This window comes from Oncorhynchus mykiss, chromosome 1 (genome assembly GCF_013265735.2).
Source record: "Oncorhynchus mykiss isolate Arlee chromosome 1, USDA_OmykA_1.1, whole genome shotgun sequence".
Taxonomy (NCBI): domain Eukaryota; kingdom Metazoa; phylum Chordata; class Actinopteri; order Salmoniformes; family Salmonidae; genus Oncorhynchus; species Oncorhynchus mykiss.
Genome location: NC_048565.1, coordinates 94,323,115 through 94,349,782, shown reverse-complemented (window position 1 = coordinate 94,349,782; position 26,668 = coordinate 94,323,115). Strand labels below are relative to the sequence as shown.

Here is a 26,668-nt window from a genome sequence, read left to right as displayed (position 1 = left end):
AAGCTGAAAATGTCCCAGTTCTTCCATGACCTGCATTCTCACCAGACATGTCACTCAATGAGCATGTTTGGGATGCTCTGGATAGACGTGTACGACAGCGTGGTTCCAGTTCCCGCCAATATCCAGCAACTTCACACAGCCATTTGAAGAGGAGTTGGACAACAATCCACAGGCCACAATCAACAGCCTGATCAACTCTATGTGAAGGAGATGTGTCACGCTGCATGAGGCAAATGGTTTGTCACACCAGATACTGACTGGTTTTCTGATCCACTCCCCTGTTCTGGTTGTTTGTTTGTATGTCTGTATTCCCAGTCATGTGAAATCCATAGATTAGGGCCTAATGAATGTATTTACATTGACTGATTTCCTTTATATGAACTGGAACTCTTTGAATCTTTTACATTTTTGCATTTGAAATTGATATTTTTCTTCAGTGTAAATCAGAATCTACATATTTCTACCCTGTGGTGTTTCATATCATAACATTACTTTCTCCATAGTCCAATATAGATCATTGATTGGGAGCCAATCCTACACATCCTAGATCACTGCATAGAAAACACCACTCCAATACGGGGACCATTAGACACTGCTACATCAATCTATGTTTCCAGAAAACAAACAGGAAATCCTTTTTAACATACAATATGAAAAACAAACTCCAGGCTGTCACTTGGAACTGTGCAAATCATTTCAATACTCAGGAAGGGGTGGTGTTACGTTACTGTCTGTAAGGACCACAGTCATTTCAATACTCAGGAAGGGGTGGTGTTACGTTACTGTCTGTAAGGACCACAGTCATTTCAATACTCAGGAAGGGGTGGTGTTACGTTACTGTCTGTAAGGACCACAGTCATTTCAATACTCAGGAAGGGGTGGTGTTACGTTACTGTCTGTAAGGACCACAGTCATTTCAATACTCAGGGAGGGGTGGTGTTACGTTACTGTCTGTAAGGACCACAGTCATTTCAATACTCAGGAAGGGGTGGTGTTACGTTACTGTCTGTAAGGACCACAGTCATTTCAATACTCAGGGAGGGGTGGTGTTACGTTACTGTCTGTAAGGACCACAGTCATTTCCATACTCAGGAAGGGGTGGTGTTACGTTACTGTCTGTAAGGACCACAGTCATTTCAATACTCAGGAAGGGGTGGTGTTACGTTACTGTCTGTAAGGACCACAGTCATTTCCATACTCAGGAAGGGGTGGTGTTACGTTACTGTCTGTAAGGACCACAGTCATTTCAATACTCAGGAAGGGGTGGTGTTACGTTACTGTCTGTAAGGACCACAGTCATTTCAATACTCAGGAAGGGGTGGTGTTACGTTACTGTCTGTAAGGACCACAGTCATTTCAATACTCAGGGAGGGGTGGTGTTACGTTACTGTCTGTAAGGACCACAGTCATTTCCATACTCAGGAAGGGGTGGTGTTACGTTACTGTCTGTAAGGACCACAGTCATTTCAATACTCAGGAAGGGGTGGTGTTACGTTACTGTCTGTAAAGACCACAGTCATTTCCATACTCAGGAAGGGGTGGTGTTACGTTACTGTCTGTAAGGACCACAGTCATTTCCATACTCAGGGAGGGGTGGTGTTACGTTACTGTCTGTAAGGACCACAGTCATTTCAATACTCAGGGAGGGGTGGTGTTACGTTACTGTCTGTAAGGACCACAGTCATTTCAATACTCAGGAAGGGGTGGTGTTACGTTACTGTCTGTAAGGACCACAGTCATTTCCATACTCAGGAAGGGGTGGTGTTACGTTACTGTCTGTAAGGACCACAGTCATTTCAATACTCAGGAAGGGGTGGTGTTACGTTACTGTCTGTAAGGACCACAGTCATTTCCATACTCAGGAAGGGGTGGTGTTACGTTACTGTCTGTAAGGACCACAGTCATTTCCATACTCAGGAAGGGGTGGTGTTACGTTACTGTCTGTAAGGACCACAGTCATTTCCATACTCAGGGAGGGGTGGTGTTACGTTACTGTCTGTAAGGACCACAGTCATTTCAATACTCAGGGAGGGGTGGTGTTACGTTACTGTCTGTAAGGACCACAGTCATTTCAATACTCAGGAAGGGGTGGTGTTACGTTACTGTCTGTAAGGACCACAGTCATTTCCATACTCAGGAAGGGGTGGTGTTACGTTACTGTCTGTAAGGACCACAGTCATTTCAATACTCAGGAAGGGGTGGTGTTACGTTACTGTCTGTAAGGACCACAGTCATTTCCATACTCAGGAAGGGGTGGTGTTACGTTACTGTCTGTAAGGACCACAGTCATTTCCAACACTGCTACAACTGTTATGTGAAATACTTTGAAATACTTTTTAAAAACAGGTTCAGAGGAATACTTTGGCCTTCTGATGAAGTACGATTTATCCAAGTCCGAATGATTTGTCTCCAACGCAAATTGCATTTAAGCTACAGATCATTGTTAATTTAGGAGGTGTTAGCTAAAGAGCACCAGTTAATATGAATCAGTAAGGCTAGCTGAAGGTAAGAAATTATGTGATTGGCAGCAACAGAGGATGTCTGAATGTGGAACAGAGAACACATGGAATCAACCGGAATGTGGAACAGAGAACACATGGAATCAATCTGAATGTGGAACAGAGAACACATGGAATCAATCGGAATGTGGACCAGAGAACACATGGAATCAATCTGAATGTGGAACAGAGAACACATGGAATCAATCTGAATGAGGAACAGAGAACACATGGAATCAACCGGAATGTGGAACAGAGAACACATGGAATCAATCTGAATGTGGAACAGAGAACACATGGAATCAATCTGAATGTGGAACAGAGAACACATGGAATTAACCGGAATGTGGAACAGAGAACACATGGAATCAATCTGAATGTGGAACAGAGAACACATGGAATCAACCGGAATGTGGAACCGAGCAGAGTAAATTACAGAGTGAAATGATGTCTAAGCTGAAAGCATCAATATGCACAGATGTCATTCACTTCAAGCCGTTGATATAATGTTACGTTTTTACACTCACCACAAAGTGAGACACTACTATACACAATGTATAATAAAGCCTGTCTGTTTGTCATTGTTGAGCACCTATTTGGACCAATGGGCTTGTACTTGCTTCATGCCTTACCTCCTCACACCAGTTACACAACACTGTATATAGACTTTTTCTATTGTGTTATTGACTGTACGTTTGTTTATTCCATGTGTAACTCTGTGTTGTTGTTTGTGTCGCACTGCTTTGCTTTATCTTGGCCAGGTCGCAGTTGTAAATGAGAACTTGTTCTCAACTGGCCTACCTGGTTAAATAAAGGTTAAATAAAAGATAAGGCCAAAACTGTTTAAACTCTAGTCACAGCAACCAGATACCTTGCTAATCGCTATTTAAACTATAAGTTTAGTAACATCCCCAATATTTATGTAACTAATTCAGAGTCGGGCTCTCGTGTGGCGCAGCGGTCTAAGGCACTGCATCTCAGTGCAAGAGACGTCAACAGTCCCTGGTTCAAATCCAGGCTGTATAACATCCGGCCATGATTGGGAGTCCCATAGGGAGGCACACAATTGGCTCTGCGTCGTCAAGGTTTGGCCCTGGGGGTAAATAATAATTTGTTCTTAACTGACTTGCCTCGTTAAATAAAAGGATACATTTAAAAAAATAAGAAGTTGACTTTCTTTAAATTCTCAGACGGCACCGAGGAGGACACGTGATAAATGTCTCCAACCTCCAGATTGCTTTCCCATTTATAGAAACACCAATTCCTCATTTCAAAGTAACACTCACTCTCTAAGTTATATCATAAAAATAAAAAAAAACTATACAATAAAATCTAGATCAGAATCGCTGTGATCCCTGATTATCATAAACACGGGAATAAGTTAATGTTCTCTGTGAGGCGCCAAACATTGTTCAAATTAATCTCTCGGGTTACTGTGGAAGTCAGTCACAGCGTGTGCTGCCCGCGAGCGAAGTGGCAGGCAAAGTCATACTTGTTCCTGCACTTACAGCCGCAGATATTACACTGCAAGGGGTTCTCGTAGCCGTGGCAACCCATGTGAATGGTATACATGATGTTGTCTGAGAAGTAGGTGTCGCAGTGCTGGCAGCTGTGCAGCATTTGTGGGTCTGGGTGCTGTGTACTACCGAGCAGGGCAGGGGTACTGGGCTGGCTGTTACTAATGCTAGCTGAGCTGGTGCGTGTGTGTGCACTGTGCTCACTGCTGGGTTCTGGGTCCACAGGGCTGGGGCTGTAGTTCCTGCTATGGCCTGCAGGCGGTTGGAGGTCCTCGGGGCTGGTTGGGGAGGAGGTTTGGTGGTGGTGGTGGTGGTAGTGGTGGTGGTGGGCACCACTTTGACTGGTGGACAAAGATACTGACACTGCAATCGGTGCACCAGAGGCCTGCTGGATGAGGAACGGCTTGACGTCGTTACAGGACAGTCTGTCAGGAGACACAGGGGTCTGGTCCACTGGGGGGAGGTTGGACAACTGGCCTGCCAGTGTAGACAGCTGGTTCAGAGGATTATTGTCCACCATCATGTCACTGTTGACATCCCTGCTGGCTCCTCCTTCTCCAGTCTCATGGTCCTTCACATCGCTCTCGTACACCTCGTGGTTCAGGTAGTCTGGTTTCCCCACCACCATGGAGGGAGGGCTGAAGTTGATGAGGAGGTGTCTGCTGTAGCCTCCCAGGCCCAGGGAGCTGCCACTCTTCTTCTGTAGGACGTTCAGCATCTTCTTGTTGGACAGGAAGGCGGGCAGCCCCGCCCCCTTCATGGGTAAAAGCTTGTGGCGGCGCCGGCGGTGGTGGGACAGGTTACTGCGGTCGCTGCAACGGAAGGAGCAGAGGTCACACTTGTAGGGCTTCTCTCCCGTGTGGGAGCGCATGTGGGCCTCAAGGTGGCGCTCGTAGGCAGAGGCGAAGGGGCACAGCTGGCAGCGGTGAGGCTTCTCTCCTGTTAAATCAACAAAGAGGGAAGGTTTAGGTTTATTTGAACATCTTGGCACAACTCCAACATCCATTAAAATGTAACGTCACACAATATAAATACAAGTTTAAAAAAAAAAAATTTAAAAAAAAAAAAATCCTAACTATATGGGCGGTGCAAAAGGGGGCGGACTGACCATCTGGCATGTTGGGCAAATGCCAGATGGGCTGGTCCATTTTTACCTGTGTGAATTCTGATGTGCTCTATCAAGCGAGCGGTGCCTTTACTGGCGTAGCTGCAGTAGCTACACTTGAGCTTGCCGTCGAAGGTCCTCTGGAAGCCGTCCACCAGCAGCCCAGAGCCGTCGTCCAGAGAGACTTCCACCGACCCATTGTGACGATCACTGTCTGGGAGAGCTGCTACTACCGGGAGAGGAGACGACAACACACAGAATTAAATAGATACTTTACAGTCACATTTTTTTCACCTGGAAATTGATACCTCTAAACAATAGCCAGCCTCACTGACACACAAAAAAAGCCTAGGTCTGTAGCTCAAATCACATCTAGAATTTATCCGGAAGCAGGATTTGTAAAAATCACATTTTTACATTGATCTATTTTCCGGTGACAAAATATATATTCTGGCAAGATAATCTAGTCAGAAACCATTTGTGGCGCAGTCCTATTTATGTCTGGTGCTCGAAAGATATGAGAGGATCACTTGAGATGCATTAGGGTCATCTTTGTTACGTTAATATCTCCACAATATGGTATCTAACTGCTTCAGACAAACCCCTCGCCCCATACCCGGGCGCGAACCAGGGACCCTCTGCACACATCAACAACAGTCACTCACGAAGCATCGTTACCCATCGCTCCACAAAAGCTGCGGCCCTTTGCAGAGCAAAGGGGGAACAACGACTTCAAGGTCTCAGAGCGAGTGACGTCACCGATCGAAACGCTATTTAGCGCGCACACCACCGCTAACGAAGCTAGCCGTTTCACATCCGTTACATAAACAGAAGAACCACGCATTGTTCCTCCAGAGGACTCCTTTCAGATGACGGACCATAGCCACTAAATAAACACGTTCAAACCCACCTATTAGGTTTTCCCCCGTACCGCTGGGCCCTGTTCCACTGGTTTCACTTCCCAAAGAAAAATTAGGGATATGGCTTGTTTTTTGGGGGTGATTTAAAAAAAAAAATATATATATATATATATATATATATATACACATCATAAGTTAAAAGTAAATTACTCTGATAGTGTTCATAACAGTCTCACCAGCTTGGAGGTGGTCGGGCTCTATCTCCCCACCGACAGAGCCTGAGATCATGTTGACATGGTGTGTTTGCTGTGTCAGGTACTCTTGAAAGTCCTTTATGAAATCCAGAGGTTTTAGATCATCATCCATTTGGCAAGATGGGGTGTTTTATGATGACTTCTGATCACTCCCCCCGAAACCTGTAAAATAAGGCAATAATATTTTTAAAAAACCTTTATTTAACTAAGCAAGCCAGTTAAAGAACAAATTCTTATTTACAATGATGGCCTACCGGGGAACAGTGGGGTTAACAAGTGCCTTGTTCAGGGGCAGAACGACAGATTTGTACCTTGTCAGCTCGGGGATTCGATCTTGCAACCTTTCGGTTACTGGCACAACGCTCCAACCACTAGGCTACCTGCTTGAAGATTTAACATAATGAACCACATGATCATCACATTGTTACAATACCACTGCATGTATGCCATAACCTATAGCCCGATATTGGACTAAATGAGCCTAACGTTACTCCATAGTCCAAAGAATTTAGATGTTCTGTTTAAGGGGCGGCTGGGTAGCCTAGTGCGTTGGGCTTATAACCGGAAGGTTGCAAGTTCAAATCCCCTAACTGACTGTCGTTCTGCCCCTGAACAGACAGTTAACCGACTGTTCCTAGGCTGTCATTGAAAATAAGATTTTTTTTCTTAAAGGTTTAATTAAAATAAGGGCGAAATGGCTCTGGATGCCAAAACAGCCAAAGACTCCCATCTAAACGTGAATCGATTGCGGTACGGTTCTTGAAATATAAATTGCTCGACTTTTGATAACACAACAAAATAATTTCACAAATGCTAAATAAACATTGTATGTAGTGTACAGTGTTTTAACCGCTGCAGCCGACAGTATTTTTCAGTGAAAACAGTTTGTGGCATCGGTCTTCCGTTTAGACACAGGTTAGATGCAGTAACGTGTAAATATGGCCGTGTGGGATACTAACCCAATAAAGACGTGTCAGTTTAACAACTAATTTATTTTTTCGCCTGATATGAAAGATACGGTTATTATGATTCCAGCAAGCTATGCGGTTAATGTTCAGACCGGCCGTCGCGGCTCTTATTAATAAAACGCCCCCCCTTTACAGAAAACGCCTTCCTCCAAGGACTCTTTCAATGTAATGGAACTGAGAGTCATGATCAAAGACGAGCCATAACCATGATCCATTATGTGGGCAGTCAGTCACGATAAGTATGTTATCACCCCAAAACATCTCATAACAGTGGCAACATGACACGCAGCATGTTGACACACCGCCCATAACTCCACTACTGCCGGCGTTGCTCGTTAACGTTAGTTAATATCACGTTAGTAATGTGAGCTAGACATTTTACTTACCAGCTGGTCGTCAATCACAGCACCGTTTAAAAAATATATATACACGACAACTTACGCTTTCCCATCCGTTCTTATGTTAATTCTAAGACCGATGTCAAGATGGACATTTCAAACACGATCTAGACAATCAAAATATATGTGATGACAAGTTAATGTTATCTGGTTGTGCTAAAACAAAGAGAGAGAGAGAGAGAGCAGGGAGCTCTATGTGTTATAGTAGCTATGCAACAGTAAAATGACTCCCATTTCAGAAGCACAGAGCCGACTGTCAGTGAAAAGCTCCTAGTTGGAAATACAACAGCAGAAAGAGAAAGGGTTTGCCTATAGAAACATGTTTATTTGATTAAAGATACCCTGCGTATATAAAATTGAAGACATGAGTAAAAGCTGATCACGTTCTACCAAAGTGAAAGATGCGAAAACCGTTCCACGGTCGCTGTTTCACCCGGTCAATAGGAAAGTGAACACACTCAGATGTAAACAAGAGAAAAACATGGCTTCGCCCTTGATCAGGTGCTTCTCAAAGGTGAGACGAATAAGTAATGCAAAAGCGGTTTCTTCGTTCACATTGTTGTTTTTAGGATAGGTTGTCTTTGTGTAGTCATACTTCATTAGAAATACGAACTTAGCTAGTGAGTGTTTTTTTTGTAACTTTAAATTACCCCATTTCGAAACCTGCTATCACACAACGCGTTGGCTAGTTAGCTGCATGATAATACAAATGACATAACGTTAGCTAGTTAGTTACCGCCTGCGTCAGTTACACCACTAGTTACTCATGAAGAAATGTCCTGCCTGTGTCACTGCTTTTTATCTTGCCGTATATAGCCACTCTCTCATATTCAGTCATGCTGGAGTATGGATATACTGTTTGTTGCCTGACGACTCAAACTGAATTGTTCCACTGCTCTATTGTCGCTTGCTACGTTCACTATTTGCCCATTTTAGAAGTGCTCAGAAAGTGACTTTTATGTTTTTACCTGAGTGCCAAAACATTCAAGAGCTGAAGATGCTCAAAGTTGACCTATTCTGCATACCCCACTTTACCATGAGACATCCGTGTCTTCACTACTGGAAACAAATAAACGGTTGAGTTTGATATCATAAAAGCTTACAAACAGGGTTTGTCAACGTTCTCTGATGTCTGGACTTCCAACTATATTCACATATGTTGTAAGCCCTACTTGTGCCCACCATTGGTTGAGACAACATGATCTTGAATACTGTTTTGGCGGATAAATGTACTACAATGGGAATCAAATTGGAAAAATACTACTTAAAAATGAATGAATGCTTTTGTAGATTATTAAAATTTAAGGTAAATAAAAAATTAAAATAAATAAAAAAATGGTCAATTTTATTTCATTTTTCATTGACAACCCTGTTTTTAAGCTTTTATGAAATCAAACTCGACTGTTTATTTTTTCTGGTGATGAAGACATGGATGTCTCATGGTATGGTGGGGTATGCAAAATAGGTCACATTTCTCTTGAATGTTTTTTGCATTCATGTGCAAAAAGTCACTTTCCGAGCACTTCTACGACGGGCAAATATGTGTGAAAGGTTTGGTACAAATCACAAGGGGTGCTGTCAAAAAGGGATTGAATTCAAATGGATTTAATCAAATGGATGGCGGACCGAACAAGGAGTTTGGATAGCCGGGCAAATCATTTTTGGGGGGATTGAGTAGAGTGACAACTTTTTGCCTAGACACTCAAGTTGTATCGTGTCATCCATCTGCGAAAAAGGTAACTGTGTTATTTCAGGTTGGTAGGCAGGTGTCCCGACCATGGAGTGTATGCCAACATGGGCTGCGGAACAGATCCACCCAACCAGACATGTCTGCAGAGCAGGCTGCTGCTCTGGGGGTCTCCTACCCTCCACTACAGACATATTCTGAGGAGGAGGGGATGATGAGGGATGCTGGTGAGTTGGAGCATGCCGGATATACAGTAGGCAGAGCAACAAAGTATATATATATATCACACACAGTACCAGTCAAAAGTTGACACCTACTCATTCAAGTTTTTTAAAAACATTTTTACTATTTTCTATATTGCAGAATAATAGTGAAGACATCAAAACTATTAAATAACACATATGGAATCATGTAGTAACCAAAAAAGTGTTAAACAAATCAAATAATGTTATATTTTACATTCTTAAGACAAAAAGGACAGATTTCCACCAGTCTAATATCCATTGCTCGTGTTTCTTGCCCCAAGCAAGTCTCTTCTTACTGGTGTCCTTTAGTGGATTTTTTGCAGCAATTCGACCATGAAGGCCTGATTCACGCAGTCTCCTCTGAACAGTTGATGTTGAGATGTGTCTGTTACTTGAATTCTGAAGCATTTATTTGGACTGCAATCTGAGGCTGGTAACTCTAATGAACTTATCCTCCACAGCAGAGGTAACTCTGGGTCTTCATTTCCTGTGGCTGCCCTCATGAGAGTCAGTTTTCATCACAGCACTTGATGGTTTTTGCGACTGCACTTGAAGAAACTTTAAAAGTTCTTGAAATTTTCCAGATTGACTGGTCTTCATGTCTTAAAGTAATGATGGACTGTCATTTATCTTTGCTTATTTGAGTTGTTCTTGACATAATATGGACTTGGTCTTTTACCAAATAGGGTTATCTTCTGAATACCACCTACCATGTCACAATACAACTGATTGGCCCAAACGTATTAAGAAGGAAAGAAATTCCACAAATAAACTTTTAACAAGGCACACCTGTTAATTGAAATGCATTCCAGGTGACTACCTCATCAAGCTGGTTGAGAGAATGCCAAGAGTGTGCAAAGCTGTCATCAAGGTAAAGGTTGGCTACTAAAATCTAAAATATATTTATCATTATTTCATAGTTGTGATGTCTTCACTATTATTCTATAATGTAGAAAATAGTTAAAATAAAGAAAAACCCTGGAATGAGTAGGTGTGTCCAAACTTTTGACTGGTATTGTGTGTGTGATTATATAGCACTAAAACCAACCAATAAGATTTAATAAACCGACTGGACCATGCTATGGATTGGTCTAATTTGTCATGAATTTGGTTTTATGTAAGTTCAATTAATCAAGTCACATTGCATTTCATTTTAATGTCCCACATTTGAACAGTGAACAAGTTTGCACAGGAGCGTCTTGCCCCGTTCGTGTCGAAGATGGACGAAAACTCTCTCATGGACCCGGAAGTGATAAAGTCACTCTTTGAACAGGGGGTATGTGTTTCTCTGCTTTACATCCTATGGTCATTAGGCTCAGGGCATTTCCATGTAAAAGGACCCATTTAGAACCAACGTGAAGCTCATAGGGGCATTTCCATGTAAAAGGACCCATTTAGAACCAACGTGAAGCTCATAGGGGCATTTCCATGTAAAAGGACCCATTTAGAACCAACGTGAAGCTCATAGGGGCATTTCCATGTAAAAGGCCCCATTTAGAACCAACTCATAGGGGCATTTCCATGTAAAAGGACCCATTTAGAACCAACGTGAAGCTCATAGGGGCATTTCCATGTAAAAGGCCCCATTTAGAACCAACGTGAAGCTCATAGGGGCATTTCCATGTAAAAGGACCCATTTAGAACCAACTCATAGGGGCATTTCCATGTAAAAGGACCCATTTAGAACCAACGTGAAGCTCATAGGGGCATTTCCATGTAAAAAAGGACCCATTTAGAACCAACGTGAAGCTCATAGGGGCATTTCCATGTAAAAGGACCCATTTAGAACCAAATTGAAGCTCATAGGGGCATTTCCATGTAAAAAGGACCCATTTAGAACCAACGTGAAGCTCATAGGGGCATTTCCATGTAAAAGGACCCATTTAGAACCAAATTGAAGCTCATAGGGGCATTTCCATGTAAAAAAGGACCCATTTAGAACCAACGTGAAGCTCATAGGGGCATTTCCATGTAAAAGGACCCATTTAGAACCAAATTGAAGCTCATAGGGGAATTTCCATGTAAAAAGGACCCATTTAGAACCAACGTGAAGCTCATAGGGGCAATTCAATGTAAAAGGACCCATTTAGAACCAACGTGAAGCTCATAGGGGCATTTCCATGTAAAAGGATCCATTTAGAACCAACGTGAAGCTCATAAGGGCATTTCCATGTAAAAGGACCCATTTGAACCAACTTGAAGTGGGGGTAAAATTTCAAGCTAAGTGCAGTTATCCTCTCAAGGTGAGGTCATTTTGACCCCTTCCTTTAAAAAAAATAAAAAATAATAATCAACTATTGCTAGTTAAACAAAATTGCATTTTCTATTAGTAGAAACTAATATAATTGACGCTTATTTAGTTTTTTAGCATACAGCTCAGTGTTTGAATGATTTATTTTATACAGTCATTTTAGCTCCTCTTTATCAAGGCTGTCAATCATTTCAGACCCTACTGTGTGTTTTAAGATGTTTTCTCTCTTCATGAGGATAATGAATGTCAATCATTTCGGACCCTACTGTGTGTTTTAAGATGTTTTCTCTCTTCATGAGGATAATGAATGTCAATCATTTCAGACCCTACTGTGTGTTTTAAGATGTTTTCTCTCTTCATGAGGATAATGAATGTCAATCATTTCGGACCCTACTGTGTGTTTTAAGATGTTTTCTCTCTTCATGAGGATAATGAATGTCAATCATTTCGGACCCTACTGTGTGTTTTAAGATGTTTTCTCTCTTCATGAGGATAATGAATGTCAATCATTTCGGACCCTACTGTGTGTTTTAAGATGTTTTCTCTCTTCATGAGGATAATGAATGTCAATCATTTCGGACCCTACTGTGTGTTTTAAGATGTTTTCTCTCTTCATGAGGATAATGAATGTCAATCATTTCAGACCCTACTGTGTGTTTTAAGATATTTCCTCTCTTCATGAGGATAATGAATGTCAATCATTTCAGACCCTACTGTGTGTTTTAAGATATTTCCTCTCTTCATGAGGATAATGAATGTCAATCATTTCAGACCCTACTGTGTGTTTTAAGATATTTCCTCTCTTCATGAGGATAATGAATGTCAATCATTTCAGACCCTACTGTGTGTTTTAAGATATTTCCTCTCTTCATGAGGATAATGAATGTCAATCATTTCAGACCCTACTGTGTGTTTTAAGATATTTCCTCTCTTCATGAGGATAATGAATGTCAATCATTTCAGACCCTACTGTGTGTTTTAAGATATTTCCTCTCTTCATGAGGATAATGAATGTCAATCATTTCAGACCCTACTGTGTGTTTTAAGATATTTCCTCTCTTCATGAGGATAATGAATGTCAATCATTTCAGACCCTACTGTGTGTTTTAAGATATTTCCTCTCTTCATGAGGATAATGAATGTCTACACAAATAACAAGTAAAAGTGTTTTATACTAATATACATGTTGTTCATGAATGATTCATTGATTTAAAACGTGTTAATTCTGTTACCAAATCGGTAATGGAATTACACAAAAAAAACAAGTAACAGAATTACTGCAATTGAATTGGCTACAATGGAGAATCATAGTAGTCACCAACCACGGATGAGTCACCTGCTACTGTCCTCCCTTCCACTGACATACTGTTATGTTCAGCTCATAGGCCAATCTGGATAATCCCCCCCCCAGTGTGTCACCTCTCCCAGCTCGTACTGACATACTGTTATGTTCAGCTCATAGGCCAATCTGGACAGTCCCCCCCTCCCCCCAGTGTGTCACCTCTCCCAGCTCGTACTGACATACTGTTATGTTCAGCTCATAGGCCAATCTGGATAGTCCCCCCCCCAGTGTGTCACCTCTCCCAGCTCGTACTGACATACTGTTATGTTCAGCTCATAGGCCAATCTGGACAGTCCCTCCCTCCCCCCAGTGTGTCACCTCTCCCAGCTCGTACTGACATACTGTTATGTTCAGCTCATAGGCCAATCTGGATAGTCCCCCCCCCAGTGTGTCACCTCTCCCAGCTCGTACTGACATACTGTTATGTTCAGCTCATAGACCAATCTGGACAGTCCCCCCCTCCCCCAGTGTGTCACCTCTCCCAGCTCGTACTGACATACTGTTATGTTCAGCTCATAGACCAATCTGGACAGCCCCCCCCCCCAGTGTGTCACCTCTCCCAGCTCGTACTGACATACTGTTGTGTTCAGCTCATAGACCAATCTGGACAGTCCCCCCCCCCCCCCCCAGTGTGTCACCTCTCCCAGCTCGTACTGACATACTGTTATGTTCAGCTCATAGACCAATCTGGACAGTCCCCCCCCCCCAGTGTGTCACCTCTCCCAGCTCGTACTGACATACTGTTATGTTCAGCTCATAGGCCAATCTGGACAGTCCCCCCCACCCAGTGTGTCACCTCTCCCAGCTCGTACTGACATACTGTTATGTTCAGCTCATAGGCCAATCTGGACAGTCCCCCCCACCCAGTGTGTCACCTCTCCCAGCTCGTACTGACATACTGTTATGTTCAGCTCATAGGCCAATCTGGACAGCCCCCCCCCCCCCAGTGTGTCACCTCTCCCAGCTCGTACTGACACCTACTCTCTTTCCATTTACTGTTACAAGCATCCTCACCCACTGAAATGTTGTCAGTCCGCCCTGTCCTTGATTTTAACGTCCACAGATGTAGATTTTTTTGGGGTCCGGAGCGGCTTTGATTTGGCCCAGATATAGACGTCTCTAATTGGTTCCGATCACAGTAGAGTAGAGCACAGTATAATGTACTGAACATATCTACTGTACTGAACTACACTGTGCTGTACTGTGATGTGAAACATAGACGTCTCTGATTGGTTCAGATTTGGTCTGGTCCGGACCAACCACATTTGGTCTTGTTTGGGGCCGGAGCTCATTAGAATACTAGCCAGTGTGTAGAATAATACTCAGATATGTAAAGCAGGATATTACCCAGGATACATCACCATGAAGATAATTATATTCATATCCATAATTATGCATTTCTGTAGAATACTGATCAGGGACCCATGATGTAGTTCCGTTACCGTAATTCTGTTACCTGATGGAAATCAACTTAGTGTACTTCAATAACCTAAATAATTTTGGGGGGAGTCGAGGTGTCATGTCTGCAGAAAGAATGGGATATCAGCAGACATCTTGGAATATTAATTCTCAAGACACTGAGTGTACAAAATGTTCAATGACAGACTAATCAGGTGAAAGCTATGATCCCTTATTGATGTCACTCAGTGTATATTTAGAGTTTTTGTAAACATAAGAAACTGAGGGAGATTTTACCGAAATTCTGTTACCAAACTTTGCATCGGCGCAGTTCTTCTAGGGAATGTATTTTTGTCAAATGTTCAAAGGGAAATTGTTAAAATTAGTCCTTGTGCATGGAGTTGGTTTGTTTAAACTTTTTAAATAAATGTTTTTTTTGTTTAGTAATATTTGGAAGTCGCAGCATAATTCCGTTACCGTGGAATAGACCTAACCTACCTCTGCCCTGTTGTCAAAAAGGACACTACATTGCTGTCAAAAACAACACGTTAAAATATGTCCTGAACACTGCCCTGTTGTCCAAAAGGACACTACCTTGTTGTCAAAATGAACACCACCCTGTTGTATGTACCTGAGTATTCCCCATTAATTTGTCAGATGATTCATTGTCACTTCCCAGCTGATGGGCATAGAGATCGACCCAGAGTACGGAGGCACCGGCTCCACGTTCTTCTCCTCCATCCTGGTCATTGAGGAGCTGGCCAAAGTGGACGCCTCCGTGGCCGTGCTGTGTGACATCCAGAACACCCTCATTAACACGCTGTTCACCAAGCTGGGGACCGCAGCCCAGAAAGAGAGGTATCTCAGCCGGCTGTCAACAGACATGGTGAGTGACTTAACAGGTTGCGTGTCGTATTGATTTTATTCAACGGGTTTCTAGCCTGAGAGGAAATATGTGGCCTATGTGTTTTGATTTAAGGGTAGTGAGAAGTAGTGCATCTGTGTTTTGATTTAAGGGTAGTGAGAGGTAGTGTGTTTTGATTTAAGGGTAGTGAGAAGTAGTGTGTTTTGATTTAAGGGTAGTGAGAAGTAGTGTGTTTTGATTTAAGGGTAGTGAGAAGTAGTGCATCTGTGTTTTGATTTAAGGGTAGTGAGAGGTAGTGTGTTTTGATTTAAGGGTAGTGAGAGGTAGTGTGTTTTGATTTAAGGGTAGTGAGAAGTAGTGTGTTTTGATTTAAGGGTAGTGAGAGGTAGTGTGTTTTGATTTAAGGGTAGTGAGAGGTAGTGTGTTTTGATTTAAGGGTAGTGAGAGGTAGTGTGTTTTGATTTAAGGTTAGTGAGAAGTAGTGTGTTTTGATTTAAGGGTAGTGAGAAGTAGTGCATCTGTGTTTTGATTTAAGGGTAGTGAGAGGTAGTGTGTTTTGATTTAAGGGTAGTGAGAAGTAGTGTGTTTTGATTTAAGGGTAGTGAGAAGTAGTGTGTTTTGATTTAAGGGTAGTGAGAGGTAGTGTGTTTTGATTTAAGGGTAGTGAGAGGTAGTGTGTTTTGATTTAAGGGTTGTGAGAAGTAGTGTGTTTTGATTTAAGGGTAGTGAGAGGTAGTGTGTTTTGATTTAAGGGTAGTGAGAGGTAGTGTGTTTTGATTTAAGGGTAGTGAGAGGTAGTGTGTTTTGATTTAAGGGTAGTGAGAGGTAGTGTGTTTTGATTTAAGGGTAGTGAGAAGTAGTGTGTTTTGATTTAAGGGTAGTGAGAAGTAGTGCATCTGTGTTTTGATTTAAGGGTAGTGAGAGGTAGTGTGTTTTGATTTAAGGGTAGTGAGAAGTAGTGTGTTTTGATTTAAGGGTAGTGAGAAGTAGTGTGTTTTGATTTAAGGGTAGTGAGAAGTAGTGTGTTTTGATTTAAGGGTAGTGAGAGGTAGTGTGTTTTGATTTAAGGGTAGTGAGAGGTAGTGTGTTTTGATTTAAGGGTAGTGAGAAGTAGTGTGTTTTGATTTAAGGGTTGTGAGAAGTAGTGTGTTTTGATTTAAGGGTAGTGAGAGGTAGTGTGTTTTGATTTAAGGGTAGTGAGAAGTAGTGCATCTGCGTTTTGATTTAAGGCTGAACTAGTAAGTTTAAATAAAGCTTCTGATCATGTAGCTAACGTCTCTTGATTATAGCCAGTAGAGGGAGCTACTGGTTCACAAGACATTTAACAGACCTAAAACGCCTTCAGAAAATATCCACTTCACTTTACAGCCTGAATTTAAAATGGATTCAATTGGGATTTTTTTTAATGCATCATGTTATGGGTATGCTTGTAATCGTTAAGTACTGGGGAGTTTTTCAGGATAAAAAAATAAACTGAATAGAGCTAAGTACAGGTAAAGTCCTAGAGGAAAACCTGCTTCATTCTTCACTCTGTTGTTTCTTCTTCGTGTTGTATCTTGGTCCATATTTTACAGCTGTTTCTTCTTCTTCATGTTGTATCTCAGTCCATATTTTACAGCTGTTTCTTCTTCATGTTGTATCTTGGTCCATATTTTACAACTGTTTCTTCTTCTTCGTGTTGTATCTTGGACCATATTTTACAGCTGTTTCTTCTTCGTGTTGTATCTTGGACCATATTTTACAGCTGTTTCTTCTTCATGTTGTATCTTGGACCATATTTTACAGCTGTTTCTTCTTCATGTTGTATCTTGGACCATATTTTACAGCTGTTTCTTCTTCGTGTTGTATCTTGGACCATATTTTACAGCTGTTTCTTCTTCGTGTTGTATCTTGGACCATATTTTACAGCTGTTTCTTCTTCATGTTGTATCTTGGACCATATTTTACAGCTGTTTCTTCTTCTTCGTGTTGTATCTTGGACCATATTTTACAGCTGTTTCTTCTTCGTGTTGTATCTTGGACCATATTTTACAGCTGTTTCTTCTTCGTGTTGTATCTTGGACCATATTTTACAGCTGTTTCTTCTTCGTGTTGTATCTCGGTCCATATTTTACAGCTGTTTCTTCTTCGTGTTGTATCTTGGACCATATTTTACAGCTGTTTCTTCTTCGTGTTGTATCTTGGACCATATTTTACAGCTGTTTCTTCTTCGTGTTGTATCTTGGACCATATTTTACAGCTGTTTCTTCTTCGTGTTGTATCTTGGACCATATTTTACAGCTGTTTCTTCTTCTTCATGTTGTATCTTGGTCCATATTTTACAGCTGTTTCTTCTTCATGTTGTATCTTGGACCATATTTTACAGCTGTTTCTTCTTCTTCGTGTTGTATCTTGGACCATATTTTACAGATGTTTCTTCTTCGTGTTGTATCTTGGACCATATTTTACAGCTGTTTCTTCTTCGTGTTGTATCTTGGTCCATATTTTTACAGCTGTTTCTTCTTCGTGTTGTATCTTGGACCATATTTTACAGCTGTTTCTTCTTCGTGTTGTATCTTGGTCCATATTTTACAGCTGTTTCTTCTTCGTGTTGTATCTTGGACCATATTCTACAGCTGTTTCTTCTTCGTGTTGTATCTTGGACCATATTTTACAGCTGTTTCTTCTTCGTGTTGTATCTTGGACCATATTTTACAGCTGTTTCTTCTTCGTGTTGTATCTTGGACCATATTTTACAGCTGTTTCTTCTTCGTGTTGTATCTTGGTCCATATTTTACAGCTGTTTCTTCTTCGTGTTGTATCTTGGACCATATTTTACAGCTGTTTCTTCTTCTTCGTGTTGTATCTTGGACCATATTTTACAGCTGTTTCTTCTTCTTCGTGTTGTATCTTGGTCCATATTTTACAGCTGTTTCTTCTTCGTGTTGTATCTTGGTCCATATTTTACAGCTGTTTCTTCTTCGTGTTGTATCTTGGACCATATTTTACAGCTGTTTCTTCTTCTTCGTGTTGTATCTTGGTCCATATTTTACAGCTGTTTCTTCTTCGTGTTGTATCTTGGTCCATATTTTACAGCTGTTTCTTCTTCGTGTTGTATCTTGGACCATATTTTACAGCTGTTTCTTCTTCGTGTTGTATCTTGGACCATATTTTACAGCTGAGGTTTTTATATTGTGCCTACGATTGGTTGAGACACAACAGGATCTTGAATACAGGGTGGATATAATGTTTTGGCTGATAAATGGTACTAATATCTGTAGTTTTAACATTTTACTGTCAATCCTCCATAGGAAACCTATTGAAATCATAGAAATATACATCATAGAATAGACATTACCATTTTAAGTTGTCATTCAATGGCAGCCATATTTGGGGTAGTAATTAGAAGTTAATATTTCAATAACATTTAAATGTCAATGGTGTACCAGCGAAATTGCAGTGGTCTGAAGGATATGTATATTCTATAATTTATTGTCCTGTAGTTCCAGACCTGTCCATGTAATGATGCTAACACCTTGTTGTCCTGTACTGTAGTTCCAGACCTGTCCATGTAATGATGCTGATACCTTGTTGTCCTGTAGTTCCAGACCTGTCCATGTAATGATGCTGATACCTTGTTGTCCTGTAGTTCCAGACCTGTCCATGTAATGATGCTGATACCTTGTTGTCCTGTAGTTCCAGACCTGTCCATGTAATGATGCTGACACCTTGTTGTCCTGTAGTCCCAGACCTGTCCATGTAATGATGCTGATACCTTGTTGTCCTGTCCTGTAGTTCCAGACCTGTCCATGTAATGATGCTGATACCTTGTTGTCCTGTCCTGTAGTTCCAGACCTGTCCATGTAATGAAGCTGACACCTTGTTGTCCTGTACTGTAGTTCCAGACCTGTCCATGTAATGATGCTGACACCTTGTTGTCCTGTAGTTCCAGACCTGTCCATGTAATGATGCTGACACCTTGTTGTCCTGTACTGTAGTTCCAGACTTGTCCATGTAATGATGCTGACACCTTGTTGTCCTGTAGTTCCAGACCTGTCCATGTAATGATGCTGACACCTTGTTGTCCTGTACTGTAGTTCCAGACCTGTCCATGTAATGATGCTGATACCTTGTTGTCCTGTAGGTTGGTAGTTCCAGACCTGTCCATGTAATGATGCTGATACCTTGTTGTCCTGTAGTTCCTGACCTGTCCATGTAATGATGCTGACACCTTGTTGTCCTGTAGTTCCAGACCTGTCCATGTAATGATGCTGACACCTTGTTGTTCTGTACTGTAGTTCCAGACCTGTCCATGTAATGATGCTGACACCTTGTTGTCCTGTAGGTTGGTAGTTCCAGACCTGTCCATGTAATGATGCTGACACCTTGTTGTTCTGTCCTGTAGTTCCAGACCTGTCCATGTAATGAAGCTGACACCTTGTTGTCCTGTACTGTAGTTCCAGACCTGTCCATGTAATGATGCTGACACCTTGTTGTCCTGTAGTTCCAGACCTGTCCATGTAATGATGCTGACACCTTGTTGTCCTGTACTGTAGTTCCAGACTTGTCCATGTAATGATGCTGACACCTTGTTGTCCTGTAGGTTGGTAGTTCCAGACCTGTCCATGTAATGATGCTAACACCTTGTTGTCCTGTACTGTAGTTCCAGACCTGTCCATGTAATGATGCTGATACCTTGTTGTCCTGTAGTTCCAGACCTGTCCATGTAATGATGCTGATACCTTGTTGTCCTGTAGTTCCAGACCTGTCCATGTAATGATGCTGATACCTTGTTGTCCTGTACTGTAGTTCCAGACCTGTCCATGTAATGATGCTGACACCTTGTTGTCCTGTCCTGTAGTTCCAGACCTGTCCATGTAATGATGCTGACACCTTGTTGTCCTGTACTGCAGTTCCAGACCTGTCCATGTAATGATGCTAACACCTTGTTGTCCTGTCCTGTAGGTTGGTAGTTCCAGACCTGTCCATGTAATGATGCTAACACCTTGTTGTCCTGTCCTGTAGGTTGGTAGTTCCAGACCTGTCCATGTAATGATGCTAACACCTTGTTGTCCTGTCCTGTAGGTTGGTAGTTCCAGACCTGTCCATGTAATGATGCTGATACCTTGTTGTCCTGTAGTTCCAGACCTGTCCATGTAATGATGCTGACACCTTGTTGTCCTGTACTGTAGTTCCAGATCTGTCCATGTAATGATGCTGACACCTTGTTGTCCTGTAGTTCCAGACCTGTCCATGTAATGATGCTAACACCTTGTTGTCCTGTCCTGTAGGTTGGTAGTTCCAGACCTGTCCATGTAATGATGCTGATACCTTGTTGTACTGTAGTTCGAGACCTGTCCATGTAATGATGCTAACACCTTGTTGTTCTGTACTGTAGTTCCAGACCTGTCCATGTAATGATGCTGACACCTTGTTGTTCTGTCCTGTAGTTCCAGACCTGTCCATGTAATGAAGCTGACACCTTGTTGTCCTGTACTGTAGTTCCAGACCTGTCCATGTAATGATGCTGACACCTTGTTGTCCTGTAGTTCCAGACCTGTCCATGTAATGATGCTGACACCTTGTTGTCCTGTACTGTAGTTCCAGACTTGTCCATGTAATGATGCTGACACCTTGTTGTCCTGTAGGTTGGTAGTTCCAGACCTGTCCATGTAATGATGCTGACACCTTGTTGTCCTGTACTGTAGTTCCAGACCTGTCCATGTAATGATGCTGATACCTTGTTGTCCTGTAGTTCCAGACCTGTCCATGTAATGATGCTGATACCTTGTTGTCCTGTAGTTCCAGACCTGTCCATGTAATGATGCTGATACCTTGTTGTCCTGTACTGTAGTTCCAGACCTGTCCATGTAATGATGCTGACACCTTGTTGTCCTGTACTGTAGTTCCAGACCTGTCCATGTAATGATGCTGACACCTTGTTGTCCTGTACTGTAGTTCCAGACCTGTCTATGTAATGATGCTAACACCTTGTTGTCCTGTAGTTCCAGACCTGTCCATGTAATGATGCTGACACCTTGTTGTCCTGTACTGCAGTTCCAGACCTGTCCATGTAATGATGCTAACACCTTGTTGTCCTGTCCTGTAGGTTGGTAGTTCCAGACCTGTCCATGTAATGATGCTAACACCTTGTTGTCCTGTCCTGTAGGTTGGTAGTTCCAGACCTGTCCATGTAATGATGCTGATACCTTGTTGTCCTGTAGTTCCAGACCTGTCCATGTAATGATGCTGACACCTTGTTGTCCTGTACTGTAGTTCCAGATCTGTCCATGTAATGATGCTGACACCTTGTTGTCCTGTAGTTCCAGACCTGTCCATGTAATGATGCTAACACCTTGTTGTCCTGTCCTGTAGGTTGGTAGTTCCAGACCTGTCCATGTAATGATGCTGATACCTTGTTGTACTGTAGTTCGAGACCTGTCCATGTAATGATGCTAACACCTTGTTGTCCTGTACTGTAGTTCCAGACCTGTCCATGTAATGATGCTGACACCTTGTTGTCCTGTCCTGTAGTTCCATACCTGTCTATGTAATGATGCTAACACCTTGTTGTCCTGTACTGTAGTTCCAGACCTGTCCATGTAATGATGCTGATACCTTGTTGTCCTGTACTGTAGTTCCAGACCTGTCCATAAAATGATGCTGATACCTTGTTGTCCTGTCCTGTAGGTTGGTAGTTCCAGACCTGTCCATGTAATGATGCTGATTCCTTGTTGTCCTGTAGTTCCAGACCTGTCCATGTAATGATGCTGACACCTTGTTGTCCTGTAGTTCCAGACCTGTCCATGTAATGATGCTGACACCTTGTTGTCCTGTCCTGTAGTTTCAGACCTGTCCATGTAATGATGCTGATACCTTGTTGTCCTGTCCTGTAGGTTGGTAGTTCCAGACCTGTCCATGTAATGATGCTGATACCTTGTTGTCCTGTACTGTAGTTCCAGACCTGTCCATGTAATGATGCTGACACCTTGTTGTCCTGTACTGTAGTTCCAGACCTGTCCATGTAATGATGCTGAGACCTTGTTGTCCTGTAGTTCCAGACCTGTCCATGTAATGATGCTAACACTTTGTTGTCCTGTCCTGTAGGTTGGTAGTTCCAGACCTGTCCATGTAATGATGCTGACACCTTGTTGTCCTGTAGTTCCAGACCTGTCCATGTAATGATGCTGACACCTTGTTGTCCTGTACTGTAGTTCCAGACCTGTCCATGTAATGATGCTGACACCTTGTTGTCCTGTAGTTCCAGACCTGTCCATGTAATGATGCTAACACCTTGTTGTCCTGTCCTGTAGGTTGGTAGTTCCAGACCTGTCCATGTAATGATACCTTGTTGTCCTGTCCTGTAGGTTGGTAGTTCCAGACCTGTCCATGTAATGATACCTTGTTGTCCTGTCCTGTAGGTTGGTAGTTTCTGCCTGTCAGAAGCAGAGTCGGGTAGCGATGCCTTCTCTCTGAAGACGCGTGCTGACAAACATGGAGACTATTACGTCATCAACGGTTCCAAGATGTGGATCAGCAACGCAGAGCAAGCCGGGGTGTTTCTGGTGATGGCCAACGTGGACCCGTCTGCTGTGAGTTCAACCCCACGCAGTCAACAACCCACGCAGTCACCGAACCACGCAGTCACCGACCCACGCAGTCACCAACCCACGCAGTCACCAAACAAACCCACGCAGTCACCAACCAAACCCACGCAGTCACCAACCAAACCCACGCAGTCACCAAACAAACCCACGCAGTCACCAACCCAACCCACACAGTCACCAACCAAACCCACACAGTCACCAACCAAACTCACGCAGTCACCAACCAAACTCACGCAGTCACCAACCCAACCCACGCAGTCACCAACCCAACTCACGCAGTCACCAACCCAACTCACGCAGTCACCAACCCAACCCACGCAGTCACCAACCCAACCCACACAGTCACCAACCCAACCCACGCAGTCACCAACCCAACCCACGCAGTCACCAACCCAACCCACGCAGTCACCAACCCAACCCACGCAGTCACCAACCCAACCCACGCAGTCACCAACCCAACCCACGCAGTCACCAACCCAACCCACGCAGTCACCAACCCAACCCACACAGTCACCAACCCACGCAGTCACCAACCCACGCAGTCACCAACCCACGCAGTCACCAACCCACGCAGTCACCAACCCACGCAGTCACCAACCCACGCAGTCACCAACTCACGCAGTCACCAACCCACGCAGTCACCAACCCAACCCACGCAGTCACCAACCCAAACCCACGCAGTCACCAACCCAAACCCACGCAGTCACCAACCCAAACCCACGCAGTCACCAACCCAAACCCACGCAGTCACCAACCCAACCCACGCAGTCACCAGCCCACGCAGTCACCAGCCCACGCAGTCACCAGCCCACGCAGTCACCAGCCCACGCAGTCACCAGCCCACGCAGTCACCAGCCCACGCAGTCACCAACCCACGCAGTCACCAACCCAACCCACGCAGTCACCAACCCAACCCACGCAGTCACCAACCCAACCCACGCAGTCACCAACCCAACCCACGCAGTCACCAACCCAAACCCACGCAGTCACCAACCCACACAGTCATCAACCAAACCCACACAGTCACCAACTAAACCCACGCAGTCACCAACTAAACCCACGCAGTCACCAACTAAACCCACGCAGTCACCAACTAAACCCACGCAGTCACCAACTAAACCCACGCAGTCACCAACTAAACCCACGCAGTCACTAACCAAACCCACGCAGTCACCAACCCACACAGTCACCAAACAAACGCACGCAGTCACTAACCCATGCAGTCACCAAACCCACACAGTCACCAACCAAACCCACGCAGTCACCAACCAAACCCACGCAGTCACCAACCAAACCCACGCAGTCACCAACCAAACCCACGCAGTCACCAACCAAACCCACGCAGTCACCAAATAAACCCACGCAGTCACCAAATAAACCCACGCAGTCACCAAATAAACCCACGCAGTCACCAACCCACGCAGTCACCATCCAAACCCACGCAGTCACCAACCAAACCCACGCAGTCACCAACCAAACCCACGCAGTCACCAACCAAACCCACGCAGTCACCAAATAAACCCACGCAGTCACCAAATGAACCCACGCAGTCACCAAATAAACCCACGCAGTCACCATCCAAACCCACGCAGTCACCATCCAAACCCACGCAGTCACCAACCAAACCCACGCAGTCACCAACCAAACCCACGCAGTCACCAACCAAACCCACGCAGTCACCAACCAAACCCACGCAGTCACCAACCAAACCCACGCAGTCACCAACCAAACTCATGCAGTCACCAAACAACAGGGTCTAGTTCATTCGGGTCTTGTCTTAGTGTTTGTCTTCAGACTGTAGAGGAGTTTCTCCTTAGTGTTTGTCTTCAGACTGTAGAGGAGTTTCTCCTTAGTGTTTGTCTTCAGACTGTAGAGGAGTGTCTCCTTAGTGTTTGTCTTCAGACTGTAGAGGAGTGTCTCCTTAGTGTTTGTCTTCAGACTGTAGAGGAGTTTCTCCTTAGTGTTTGTCTTCAGACTGTATAGGAGTGTCTCCTTAGTGTTTGTCTTCAGACTGTAGAGGAGTTTCTCCTTAGTGTTTGTCTTCAGGCTGTAGAGGAGTTTCTCCTTAGTGTTTGTCTTCAGACTGTATAGGAGTGTCTCCTTAGTGTTTGTCTTCAGACTGTATAGGAGTGTCCTCTTAGTGTTTGTCTTCAGACTGTATAGGAGTGTCTCCTTAGTGTTTGTCTTGTCTTCAGACTGTGGAGGAGTTTCTCCTTAGTGTTTGTCTTGTCTTCAGGCTGTGGAGGAGTTTCTCCTTAGTGTTTGTCTTCAGACTGTGGAGGAGTTTCTCCTTAGTGTTTGTCTTCAGACTGTAGAGGAGTTTCTCCTTAGTGTTTGTCTTGTCTTCAGACTGTAGAGGAGTTTCTCCTTAGTGTTTGTCTTCAGACTGTGGAGGAGTTTCTCCTTAGTGTTTGATATGTCCTGATGAGTGGTAGCTCCTAGGAAACAGCTACTTCCTGGTTTACACACTGTTGGAACCTGTGTATGTGACCAATAAAGTTTGATTTTGTATCCAGCAGTAAATGACAGTACCTTCCTCTTTTGTCGACAGGGTCACCGAGGTATCAGCTGCTTCATCGTGGACAGAGACACCGAGGGGCTTCAGATCGGCAAGAAGGAGAACAAACTGGGTCTGAGAGCTTCTTCAACCTGTCCTCTCAACCTGGATAACATCAAGGTAGGTAGGCTCTTCAACCTGTCCTCTTAACCTGGACAACATCAAGGTAGGTAGACTCTTCAACCTGTCCTCTTAACCTGGACAACATCAAGGTAGGTAGACTCTTCAACCTGTCCTCTTAACCTGGACAACATCAAGGTAGGTATGCTCTTCAACCTGGACAACATCAAGGTAGGTAGACTCTTCAACTTGTCCTCTTAACCTGGACAACATCAAGGTAGGTATGCTCTTCAACCTGGACAACATCAAGGTAGGTAGACTCTTCAACCTGGATAATATCAAGGTGGGTGCTCTTCAACCTGGACAACATCAAGGTAGGTAGGCTCTTCAACCTGGACAACATCAAGGTAGGTAGGCTCTTCAACCTGTCCTCTCAACCTGGACAACATCAAGGTAGGTAGGCTCTTCAACCTGGACAACATCAAGGTAGGTAGGCTCTTCAACCTGGACAACATCAAGGTAGGTAGGCTCTTCAACCTGTCCTCTCAACCTGGACAACATCAAGGTAGGTAGGCTCTTCAAACTGTTCTCTCAACCTGGACAACATCAAGGTAGGTAGGCTCTTCAAACTGTTCTCTCAACCTGGACAACATCAAGGTAGGTAGGCTCTTCAACCTGGATAACATCAAGGTAGGTAGGCTCTTCAACCTGGACAACATCAAGGTAGGTAGGCTCTTCAACCTGTCCTCTCAACCTGGACAACATCAAGGTAGGTAGGCTCTTCAACCTGTCCTCTTAACCTGGACAACATCAAGGTGGGTAGGCTCTTCAACCTGGACAACATCAAGGTAGGTAGGCTCTTCAACCTGGACAACATCAAGGTAGGTAGATTCTTCAACCTGGACAACATCAGGGCACACATTCTATATATGAACAAATATAGACCGTAACAACAACCAACAATGAAAAGGTGAATCTGATATGCATCAACCTGTCCATCAGATCAGAAGCATGTTGACTGAATGGTCATGTAATGTGTGTGTATAATAATGAAGAATAATAATAATAATAATAATA

The 26,668-nt window shown here is 43.4% G+C and overlaps 2 protein-coding genes across 7 annotated transcripts; one reads left to right on the top strand and one right to left on the bottom strand.

Annotated features, from left to right (window-relative positions):
• Positions 1-3,667: 3,667 nt before the first annotated feature.
• Positions 3,668-7,836, bottom strand: LOC110533014 (zinc finger protein Pegasus-like). 3 transcript variants are annotated; one of them, XM_021617149.2, is made up of 4 exons: positions 7,589-7,836; positions 6,217-6,396; positions 5,170-5,349; positions 3,668-4,954 (listed from the first exon to the last, which is right to left on the bottom strand). In XM_021617149.2, the coding sequence occupies exons 2-4, from the start codon at positions 6,344-6,346 to the stop codon at positions 3,945-3,947; spliced, it is 1,320 nt and encodes a 439-aa protein (XP_021472824.2). In that variant the 5' UTR covers positions 6,347-6,396; positions 7,589-7,836; the 3' UTR covers positions 3,668-3,944. The 3 variants fall into 3 exon arrangements, with proteins under 3 accessions (XP_021472824.2, XP_036844894.1, XP_036844909.1); XM_036988999.1 differs by lacking the exon at positions 7,589-7,836 and adding an exon at positions 6,546-6,915; XM_036989014.1 differs by lacking the exon at positions 7,589-7,836 and adding an exon at positions 6,546-6,912 and having other exon boundaries at positions 3,669-4,954; positions 5,170-5,346.
• A 138-nt stretch (positions 7,837-7,974) lies between these two features.
• On the top strand, positions 7,975-26,381 carry LOC118966130 (short/branched chain specific acyl-CoA dehydrogenase, mitochondrial-like). 4 transcript variants are annotated; one of them, XR_005053409.1, is made up of 8 exons: positions 7,975-8,114; positions 9,355-9,514; positions 10,708-10,808; positions 15,203-15,409; positions 22,789-22,959; positions 25,526-25,822; positions 25,902-26,044; positions 26,078-26,381. XR_005053409.1 is itself a non-coding variant. In XM_036989115.1 (7 exons), exons 1-6 carry the CDS (start codon positions 8,082-8,084, stop codon positions 25,679-25,681), a joined length of 828 nt encoding a protein of 275 aa, XP_036845010.1. In that variant the 5' UTR covers positions 7,975-8,081; the 3' UTR covers positions 25,682-25,697; positions 25,966-26,381. The 4 variants fall into 4 exon arrangements, 2 of the variants coding, with proteins under 2 accessions (XP_036845010.1, XP_036845003.1); XR_005053407.1 differs by having other exon boundaries at positions 25,902-26,381; XM_036989115.1 differs by having other exon boundaries at positions 25,526-25,697; positions 25,966-26,381.
• Positions 26,382-26,668: the final 287 nt, after the last annotated feature.